The sequence below is a fragment of the Anopheles funestus genome, chromosome X (genome assembly GCF_943734845.2).
Source record: "Anopheles funestus chromosome X, idAnoFuneDA-416_04, whole genome shotgun sequence".
Taxonomy (NCBI): domain Eukaryota; kingdom Metazoa; phylum Arthropoda; class Insecta; order Diptera; family Culicidae; genus Anopheles; species Anopheles funestus.
The window spans coordinates 15,716,989-15,728,077 of NC_064597.1; the positions used below are offsets into that span (position 1 = coordinate 15,716,989).

At 47.5% G+C, this 11,089-nt stretch overlaps 1 protein-coding gene across 8 annotated transcripts; it reads left to right on the forward strand.

Moving 5' to 3' along the window:
• Positions 1–19: 19 nt before the first annotated feature.
• Positions 20–11,083, forward strand: LOC125771090 (tau-tubulin kinase 1). Of its 8 annotated transcripts, none has more exons than XM_049441316.1 (10): positions 20–428; positions 5,036–5,331; positions 5,432–5,582; positions 5,699–5,913; positions 6,173–6,312; positions 6,421–6,550; positions 6,628–6,747; positions 6,829–6,999; positions 7,064–7,285; positions 8,003–11,083. In XM_049441316.1, the coding sequence occupies exons 2-10, from the start codon at positions 5,284–5,286 to the stop codon at positions 9,548–9,550; spliced, it is 2,745 nt and encodes a 914-aa protein (XP_049297273.1). In that variant the 5' UTR covers positions 20–428; positions 5,036–5,283; the 3' UTR covers positions 9,551–11,083. The 8 variants fall into 8 exon arrangements, with proteins under 8 accessions (XP_049297273.1, XP_049297334.1, XP_049297281.1 ...); XM_049441377.1 differs by having other exon boundaries at positions 8,030–11,083; XM_049441324.1 differs by having other exon boundaries at positions 20–387.
• Positions 11,084–11,089: the final 6 nt, after the last annotated feature.

The following is an 11,089-nucleotide window of genomic DNA, read 5'->3' on the forward strand; positions in this document are numbered from 1 at the left end:
TACGTTGCAGCATTGGGCGAACGAACGAAAGAGACCCCGTAAACCGTATGCATGCGTGCACGCGCATGCAACTGTGTGTGGGTCCGTGCGTGCGCATACAATTTTCACAATACCATCGAAACTGCTGCTCTACCTGTCAGCCGCACCGCCGTACCGCCACCTGGTTCCTGGTTCCGCACCGTCCACGACAAACTCTGCTAGTGGTAACACTTGCCAGTTGACTAGTGCGCAGGTACCAGGGCGAGCGTGAAAATCGCCACTCAATCGCAGCCGAGCGGCCGAGGAAAAAAGGGCCCAACTTTTTCCATCGCCACAACAGTGCGCGGGGTCTGTCAGGCCGCAAATACAGCAGCTAAAAAAGCAGCCAGGCAAAAAGCGGAGGGATAGGTGAAGAGCAAAAAAAAAACAACACGCACACGAAAAGCAGGGTAATCATACATTGGCTGGATAAATTTGCGCGAGTGTCACGACGACGAAACGCGTTCCGTAAAAACCCTTTTTTGCGGTAACCCTTCGGTTGGGTCTTGCACATTTCCTATCCCGCCCTCCCCCCCACCCCCCAGAAACCGGACCGGAAGTTAGTGCGTGCGTGCGGGTGTATATGTGTGTGTGTTTTGGTCCGTGCTGTGGTGAAAAGGAACGGGAAAAAAGGCTGCACCAAAAGGGGCAGTGAGAGCAGCTTTTACCGTTTCGCTACCGTATTTCCTTGTCACTAAGGTGTCCGGTGTCTGGCCACGGGTAGGGTCACCATTCTTCACTGTAGTATCATCATCCGTGGACCAGCAGAGGTTCTACCAGTTCTAGGGTTGATCGATCCCAAAAACGATCCATCCAATCCTTAGCACATTCTGCTGAGAGAAGCATCTTTAGATCGATGTCTCTGCAAATTTTGTTGTTTTTTTTTTGGTACGTGTGCGTACGTGCGTGTATTTGCTCGAAGGGTGGGAAGGAGTAACAAACGAGAGGTAGAAGGTCGGAGATGGTATGGAAATCAAGGGGCCGTTAAAGGGTTCCTCGTTCACGTACGGTGTAGTGATTTTATTGTGCGTGTAAGCCGTGCGTGCGTGCGTGTTTTTTTGTTATTGTGTGTGTTGCATATTGTGTGAGTCGAGAAATGGAAGGATAGGCGCTACACATCCAACGAAATCCATTTTTTTTCGAACAACACACGAGAATCAAATCACTGCAGCCGATATATGAATAAAACAGGGCCAAAAAGGACGAATTTCATGGTGCAACTCTTTCGCCGAAAGTGACACTAGTGCCAGGAATCAGAGAAGGCGAACAAACTGAAACTATAGTGAACAAGCGAAAGAGAGAGAGGAATAGAGGAGTTGATTTTACCTTGTTGGTGTGTTCAAAAAATAATAATCCTGCTACTCCTTAAATGAAGAAAATAATTGAATAATCACATGCTTCTTCCTGGTATGTAAAACCCACCCCATGTGGTTTCCGCACACACACCCGTTTTGGGTCGGTGGTTGTTGCGAGCGAACATTACAAAACGAGAGACATTGTGTATTTGTATGTGTGTGTGGGTGTGTTTTTTTTTTGTAAGAAAGCCGGAAAAACCGCGAAATATGGACAGTGTACGGATCATCCGATATTAGACACGGTTAGGTGGAGGATTCGTTTTTCATCTGTTTTCTTTCTTTTTCTCTAATTCCTCCGCCCCCCCCCCCCCCGGCCCCCCTTCCCGGCGTTTTGAAAAGAAATATCTCAACAGAAAAAAAATGAAGACACCAAACGCCAGGGTAGGACGCACGCATTCTGTACGTGTGTATGTCCCCGCAGGTGTCGGGAAAAATGCTATTTATATTGTCCCGAAAAGAGAAAGAGAGAGAGAGAGAGCGCGCGCGTACAACAAAATACAGATAAAATAGACAAGTTCCGCAAGATGTGTGTGCAAGCGAAAGAGAAAGAGCGACCGAAAGAAAGTGTGAGAGCAAACCAAAGAAAAAAATACTAGCAGCTAAAAAACAACAAACCAACAATTATAACTACTGTAACAAGCAACACATTCTATAACACCCCGTGCGGAATGCCCCGTTTGGAAGTAAGGGTGTTTTTTTGTGTGTGCCGATTTTCCACCCTGCCGCATTGCCCACATCCTTCTCGCGGAAAAACCGCACCCATTTCCCTGGTGGTGGAATTTTTTTTTGCGGAAGGAAACAAATATGGATCACATTGTATTCCTTGTTCCGTGTGTTAAATTCCTCCTAGAGCTGTGGCCTACTTCTATCACACACCACACACACACACACACGCATGCATAATTTGTGTTGCTCATTCATTCAAGCCCAGAAGAAAAGATATATCAATGAAACAACGCAACATCACTTCCTTTCGTAGAAGAAAGAATGAAATTCTTGTCTTTCTTCTACCGTTTTGTCATTTGGTTTTTGCACAACACTTTGACAAACAGCACTAATGTGTGTGCTGTATTGCTTTTTTAAAAATATGTTCATCCATGTATGTGTGTGCCGCATGAGGATGAAGTAGTAGGGGTGGGGAGCATTGTTACTTTCTGCGGAAGAAAACGGACATTCGATGGTCAAGGCTTTGTATTCGGAACAGTTTGAAAGGGATTGGTTTTATTTTTCAAACCTTTCGTTTTTCTCTCTCTCTCTCTCTCTCTCTCTTCGTTATACACACACACACTAGATTCGTCATGCGCAGGTTTGTGTATGTGTGGTATGGGTTGTGATTAGTGAATCGATTTAGTGGATCCCCCCAAAGACCTCTAGTGAGAAGAGCGCAAGGACTTAAGGGCATTGATTTGCTGCGTGATTTTGCTCCCTCCTATGTATAATGTATATATGTGTCTGTACAACAAGAAGGTCCTGGTTTGACACTTCTCTAGCTTCCGATTAGTGATAGGGTTGCAGAACCCATCCTTGTCTCAGTACGCTTTATCTTGGGCGTGGGCCCAAGAAAAGTGTAACAATTTGCCGACTCCCGGAACACTACAATCAAGCACAATCGGTAGTCAACATACACGCAACGCGCCAATCAACCGTCACTGGGGAGCACTGTCGATCAAAATCTGTGCGGTCCTCATCAACGGAAGTGCTCCAGTCCAGTCACTCTCCTGCAAGGACAAACCGATCCTCATATGTATGGACATGCTATACAAAACCACGAACCAATGCTTCTGTGTTCATTTCACAATTTCGCATCTTGCTAATTAATAATTACTAAACCTCAAACAAAAAAAAGGACAATACGCCAATGACGTTCCAAAGGACGTTATGCAGCCATTTTTTATTACTAGGTATCTTATCCTAGGTTTAGGTTAAGGTGGTTAGCAACGGTGCAACTGCCATAAACCGAACGAAAAAAAGGAGTTAAAACAGACCCAGCTTTCGTGTGCCTTTCGTGTCGCGTGACAGTCCACATGCTCGTTAGACTAGTTGTGTGTGTGTGTGCGTGTGTGATTTTTTCCCTTCCACTTCGTGGTCTGGAACACACGGAAGGACATTAAGGATAATACTTGCCCAGCCCTGTTTCTCTTACTCGCTCATGCTTGCTCTGCTCTTTGTTGGTTTGCTTCATTCTTGCATCTTTATCTTTGATGTCATCCACATTATGACGTATAAGAAGAAGAGAAACAAGAAAAAGAAAACAACATTTAGGCACGCGATTTAGTGAACTGTCATAATCTCGTGCTCGCACGAACACTTTCTTCCTCTACCGGTTCGGCAGCATGGGCGAGAGAGCGCGCGCGCGCACACCCATACACCGATGCATCCCTATTTTGCGCACACGGTCAAGGAGTTTTGCAACAACAACAAAAACTAGGTTCCTAAAGGGAGTCGGCGGAGGGGGGGATGATAGGGAAGGACTTCGGGGAGGTCGTTTGGCACACTGGATCGTTACTGCTCTGTGCCTTTCGGGATGTATCGATTTTACTGGCACGTCGTGCACGGTTGTGCACGAGATAACTGCTGGTCTGCAGCTCTTGAGAGCGATAGAAAGTCCTTTGAAACATTTACACACGCGCGCGCTCTCTCACTCTCTGCTCCTCTCATTTGCACACATACATGCTTCTGCCATCGATGACTTTAAGGACATTGCTGTGATTCTTGCTGCAGAAGAGCAAACGCGAAACGGCGAAGGACATCTATAGACAGTGTCCTCTAGGTGCACGTGCACGGTGGGATTCTTGGACTCCGTAATGCAATCCTGGTTTGCAAACGCTCCTCCCCATACGACAATCAACCAACTCGGTTAGGTTAGCGAAGTATATAAGCCATAGGACTCCGAACGGTACGCTATTCAACAGTCTCCTCGGGAGTTCCCCACAAAAAAGGGATGTACGGGGAACCGAAGACGTGCCTGTGTGATGGCCGATGCGGAAATGCATGCGCCATCCTTGTGTTTCTTGTCCTTTGTGTGTGGTGTTAGCCGTGGTACCTTACAGCTGACAGTACATTCTTCCCTCTCTCTCTGTCACACATACAAACACATACACGCACAAGAGAGTCCGAGAAGGGGATAAGGGTGGCAGGGTAGTATCTCTTTGTGGATGGGGGAGACAAGGGGAAGCCAACCGTAACAATGAAAAGGTGTCGGACATGTGTCCATGCTCTGATTAATCTGGTCGCGATATGGTGGACAACGTGCCAAAGGACCTTGACGCAATTGCTTGTAACCTTTGCGGTGCTACACCAAAGTGCGGATGATGTCACTGACATCACTGCGCGAGAAGTAGCTTCATTGTGCCGATTGAGATCGAACCGTAGCCTGCAGTAGTTATTAGGGCTGATTTTTTTTTTGTTAAATGTCAGCGCATATGGTGAATAGAGCTGCGAACTAAAGACTTGTTATATTCCATGTGTTTAATCGTACGCCGTCTACTAGTACCATTCAAAGTGCTTCTTAGTTAGTTAATTTAAAGTGCGTCAATCTCAAGATTTTCAAAATTCTCCAAGATCTTCTGAAGTTTTTCGATATTGTGCCGTCCACTTACCTAACATTTATAATCATAATTTCAAACGTATAGCTGACACAAGTTTTGTGGTTTGTCTTCCAGGCAGTGTTACCAGCAAGTGCCCCACAGAAATCTTCCAAGCGACGTAGACATCTCACGTGAAGCGATGTGCACGTTTGGCTAACTCGCAGCGTCGCAGTGGTCATATGGTGCTGGCCCGCCCGTACTTTGTTGTGGTGTCCCGTGCTGTGTAGCCCGACAAGCCCACACCTTCCTTCTCCTTCCTTCCCAACCAACACAGCCGCACAGTGACTAGCGCCGCGAAACACCGCACCCCGGACGCACCCAAGATGGATGATCTGCTACAGGCCGGCCACGTGGTCAAGGAAAGATGGAAGGTACGGGCAACCAAGTATGGCAGTAGAAGAAAACGTTTGCTAAATTACTGCCTTTTTTTTCTCTCCCTATATTTCCCTGTATCCGGTAATGGTATGGTAGGTGTTGAAAAAAATAGGCGGTGGTGGGTTCGGCGAAATCTACGAGGGCCAAGATTTGATCACCCGGGAGCAGGTCGCACTGAAGGTCGAATCCGCCCGGCAACCGAAACAGGTACTCAAGATGGAGGTGGCCGTGCTGAAGAAGCTGCAAGGTAAGAAATGGCAACAGCCATGCTGCTAACTTGATCCGCTACAGACAAATGTCACCAATGTCGCACGGCACCGATAATGCTGGTGGTATCTTCTCTTTGTTCTGTCACCCTACCAGGCAAGGAACACATCTGTCGGTTCATCGGGTGCGGGCGCAACGATCGATTCAATTACGTGGTGATGCAGCTGCAGGGTAAAAATTTGGCCGAGCTGCGGCGTTCGCAGGCACGCGGTGCCTTCTCACTCAGCACAACGCTGCGCATTGGCCTCCAAATACTGAAATCGATCGAATCCATCCATTCGGTCGGCTTCCTTCATCGTGATATCAAACCAGTAAGTGGGATGTGTATATTTAGAACACGCGTATCTACTTAGTTAGAAGCAGGGCACATAAAAGGAATTGATTTTTGTTTGTTGCTCTTCCAGCCTACTAGCCCCAAATGTGGTTTTCGAGTGCGTACGGCTTGTAAGGAATGCAATAATTTTAGCTGTAATGTAGTAACTGCGTGACTAAACTATTGCATACCTTCAGGCGGTTGCACAAATTTTTGGCTGTTCCTTTGCTAAATACAGGCTTTCTTTCCAATTACAGAGTAACTTTGCCATAGGAAGACTACCGCTCACTAGTCGTAGAATCTACATGCTGGACTTCGGCTTAGCTAGGCAGTACACTACCGGTACGGGTGAGGTGCGATGTCCCCGAGCTGCGGCAGGATTCCGCGGAACCGTAAGGTAAATTCCCGTGCCAACAAACAAACAAAACATCGGTCATTTTCATTTCGCCTCACTCAACAATGCTGAATCCTTTTAATTATGCTCTTTCCAAAACAAAACAATAAGGTACGCTTCGTTAAACGCGCACAAAAATCGTGAAATGGGCCGCCAGGACGATCTGTGGTCGTTGTTCTATATGCTTGTTGAGTTTGTTACCGGCCAGCTTCCATGGCGTAAAATTAAGGATAAAGAGCAAGTGCGTACACTGTAGCCCGGCAATCGTACGAATTTAGCTAAACTGTTTTACTTTTTCACTTCTTCGCCCACCCGCAGGTTGGAATGTTGAAAGAGAAATATGATCATCGTTTGCTACTCAAGCACTTGCCTTCGGATTTCAAATACTTCTTAGAGCATATTCAATCCCTTAACTATGCCGATAAGCCGGATTATGCAGTAAGTAGTGTCGTTGCGTTAGTGACATAGTCACTTCTTCGGGTTACTTACGTCTTGTTTCCGCTTTGTACCACCATCCAGATGCTGATCTCTCTGTTCGAACGATGCATGAAGCGTCGTGGCGTGAAGGAAACGGACACGTTCGACTGGGAAAACAACGCCGACTATAATGCTGGCGAAGCCAAAGCTATCAACGCAGCCGTACCAAAGAGTGAACTAATCAAAAAACATAAGGATATCGAAATGACCGAGGTACGGGTTTGTGTTTGTTTACGCTGCTTCATCCAATAACGGTCAATTTTTTCCCTTATTCTAGGAGAAACGCAAACCAATCATGGATTCGGCGAAAGTGCTCCACACGGAACCGATCGAATCGATGAAGCCGCAGAACGTAAATGCAGGCGGCGGAGGTGCTGCAGCGGCCACTGCCAAGGCCGCCCTAAACCATGCGGACCAGCACGAACCGAACGAGGCAAAGATACAGCAGGAGACCAAAACGGACGCTGGGCTTCCAGCGATTGAGATGGTGGTCGTGAAGGTACGAACCAGTGCTAGCAGCTATCCACTGCGTTTTGCTTACTGCATCTGCCCCTTCCCAAAACAACAAAAACCAAACGAAGAGAACGGCATACGGATATATAGGCACCTTTTGCTCGATGGCACTCTCCTGATGTGTTTGTTGCTTACTTTTGCGGCCACTAAATGTATGCAATCATTACTCTTGGAACGATTGTTTGCCTGACATAATCGGTCCCAAGCACGTTTACTGTTGTTTGCAGAAATGTATTGCATACTTTCGGACGGTTCGCACTTAAGGTACAGCCACATCCAGATTGCTGCAGAGAGAAGATGGTATATGTTTGACTTGCATAGGTATAGAAACCGAGAGATTGGCGACAACAAGCTAATGAAGGATACACTTCATCAGTTTCATCGCCAACGCTTTCCGGTTCCACTTCTTGCTTTCCGCTTCCCGCCGACACAGTGACGACAAGTTTTTTTTATACAATATTGTATTTCATTTCTTTCAATCTCTTCTTTTTCGTTTTCTTTTTCTTTCTATTTGTTTCATTTTCGGGTTTATTGTGACCTGTTTGTGTGTGTTTTGTGTTACATTGTGTGTTTCCTTTTTCCCAATTCATACCCGTCTCCTTCCTACTATCATTACGTGCATTGTTTATTGGTTTGGATTCTCCTCACCCCAAAAAAAAAACACTTTCCCTGGTTTTGTTCCGGTTGATTGCATTGCCGGCAGGGTCTAATAAGTTTTCCTATTCACCAGAACGAGATACCCTTGGTGCGGGCGCACACGGAAGTTATGACAAAGCCGGCAAAGCATGGTAGCAACCGGTTACGAATACTGACGGCACCGCCGGTCAACATCAAAGATTTCTCCTCCACGCTCGATAAGCAGCAGCAGCAGCAATCGCAACAGCAGCTATCGCATCATCAGCAATCCCATCATCAGTCGCAGCAGTCGCACCACCATCATCACCATCCGCTGCACGCGTCCAGCGACGCGAACAATCTGTCGATGGAGCTAAAGTCGAAGCTGCTAAAGACGGAGGCGGACGATCTGTCGTACGTACCGGCGGACGGCATACTGCGCGATCTCGCCCAACATTGCCAGTCGGGTACGGGCGGTTCTCAGAAGCATCACGATCAGCAGCAGCACGGGCAGCAGTCGGCCGCACTGCAACGCCAAAGTCTCACCCTCGGCAAAAGCCTCCGGTCGTACGGTAGCTCGACGACGGCAACCAGCAACAAGTACGGTGGGCGGAACGATGACAAGAGCTGCCGGGACTACTCGATCACGCAGCACGCAATCATCGACGACGACAACGCTAGCCAGCACCAGACGCCCAAATACCAGGGTGCGCTCACGTTGGCCTCGCAGTGGAAGAGCCAGTTCGACGATTCGGACGACTCGACCGACGGTCTATGGAAGGGCGAACAACATTCCGAAAATGCATCGAAGAAAAACTACACTAACCTCAACAAGAGCAGCATCGCCGCGACCGCCCAGCAGTCGAAGGAGCACCACCAGTCGGCGCTACCGCCCCAGCCGCCACCGCCGCCACCGTCCCAGCCGCCCCAAACGAACGGACAGCTAAACATGCCAGTCGCAGGGAGTGGTGAGGACGGTCCGCTGCCTATCACCATCCCCACCACCGCCACCGCCACCACCATCACCCGGAACGGGCACGGTGAGCCGGAGAACAATGGGGAAATATGTCAGCTGCCACAGCCGCCACCACCACCATCCGAGTGTGATGAGGGCGCTCTAGTGCCGGGTGCTGAGAGCGGTGACGGAGGACCAGTGGTGGACGCGGTCAGCCTTTTACCGTGCGTCGGGGGTCACACGGGCGGACCAGTGGACCATCATCATCACCATCACCAACATCAGCGGGAGGTGACCGAAAAGGTGAACGACGTTGCGGCAGCAGAACAGGATGCGGAACAACCGAAGGATACGGTAGAGAAGCAACAAGAAGAGGAGGAAGGGGCGGAAGAGGAAGGGGGGGAAGAACAAGAGGAAGAGGAGGAGGAGGAGGAAGCAGAGCGGGAACAGGAGGAGGAGGAACAGGAAGAGGAGGAGGAAGAGGAACAGGAGGAGGATGGTGGGAAGGGGGGGAAGTATGGGGCGGGAAGCGGTGCAAACGGTGCGCCGATGATCGTCAGCGTCGGCAGTCTGGTGGGAGGCTTCGAAGCGGTGGCGGCGGCCGCGGCTGCAGCAGCCGTTACCGCCACACCCGTTACCGCCGGCGGGAACGCGGAACTATCCAGTAATCTTAAATCTTAAAACTCTCTCACAGGACAAACATACACACATATAAACACTATCACACAAAGGAAACAAAACGAAAACAAACCAGTGCAAGAAACACTCCTTCCTCGGCTAGCGTTCTTTGTTTTTTGTTTGTTTGTTTGTTAGTTTCGGTTTTTGTTTTTTTTTTGCCAAGGCTAAGCAAAAAAAAACCAAGCATGAGCTTACGGCTACAGATCGTGTGAAAGAGAAAAAGGAAGCGAGTGAGAGAAAGGAGAGGAGAGAGAGAATGAGTGAGATAGAAGAGAAAGAAAGAGATATAGTGCAATCGTGATGTTAGTAGGATATAGAAGAAGGACTAGAAAGGATGAGCAGGGGATGAAAGAACATGATGTGTAAAGAGACACAGTCAAGTGCAATGGTACACAGTCTGATAGTGAGTGGGGCACTGTGGCAAGTGACACCGGGCGGCTACTGATCCGGTGTTGCAAAATATGTGGAGTTACTTCTACCCAGATAGGAACTCTTCTAGTCCTTTGCCACGGGTTCTAGCACTGTCAGCGCTGTCTTAACTGTTGTGATTGTGTGATGAGTGCAATATGTTAGAAGGATTACACACATACAAACACAGACCATTACTGAGATAATCTCGAATCCTCTACTTCGCCTCAAAAACCTCGCCACCAATACCACACAGGCGTCCCTCCTCCCATTCCCTCTTTCCCACCCCCCCTTCTATTCTTCGCTTCTATTCGGCCTAGTTGATGGTCGATTGGATACGCAACATTACTCTGTGCCCGATCATGACGAAGAGAGACAGAGAGAGATAGATTGAGACTTCAACCAAGGATATTAAACCTCCACTATTTAAAACGGAATAAAACAAAACGATCTCGCGGGATAAAAAACCCCCAACAAAAACCAACGGTTTACAATAACAGAAAACGAAACATGGCTAACGTGTGTGGTTAAAACTTATTTAGGGAGGTTAAATAGGTAAGGAAGCGATGTCCGGGAAAAGAGGAAGGGTAGAGGGAAAAGGAAGAGAGAGGAGGGGGGAAGGTGGCAGAGAAATGGGGGAGGGGAAATGGATGAAAGTCGGAGAAGAATCTTGTAATCGAATCAAGTGGTGACGAAGCTAGACACAATATTAGGCAACGGTGCGTTGTTCAACACAAGGAAGAAGAAGAAAATTACACACACATAAGTTCAATACCAAAATGCAAATATGAAAATCCATGACAAAGCAAATAAAACAAAGGTTAAACACGAACACACAAATGCAAATGCGTACCACAAACACAAAAACACAAATTTACATATAATAAAAACCAAAAAAACAACAAAATACGTGAATTAGGGTATGCGATAAAAAAAACACAGGAGAAAAACAAGCAAACAAAACTCTCAACACAACATATAAACAAAACAAACATGGTTGGAGAAGCGGACAGACAAGGTGAGGAAGACAAGTGGGGAAGAAAAAAAAACGAGGAAACAACAAAAAAACTGAAATTAACGCTGAAAAAGGATAAAGCGAATAAATCAATGATAACACAATACCAATAATAGCGG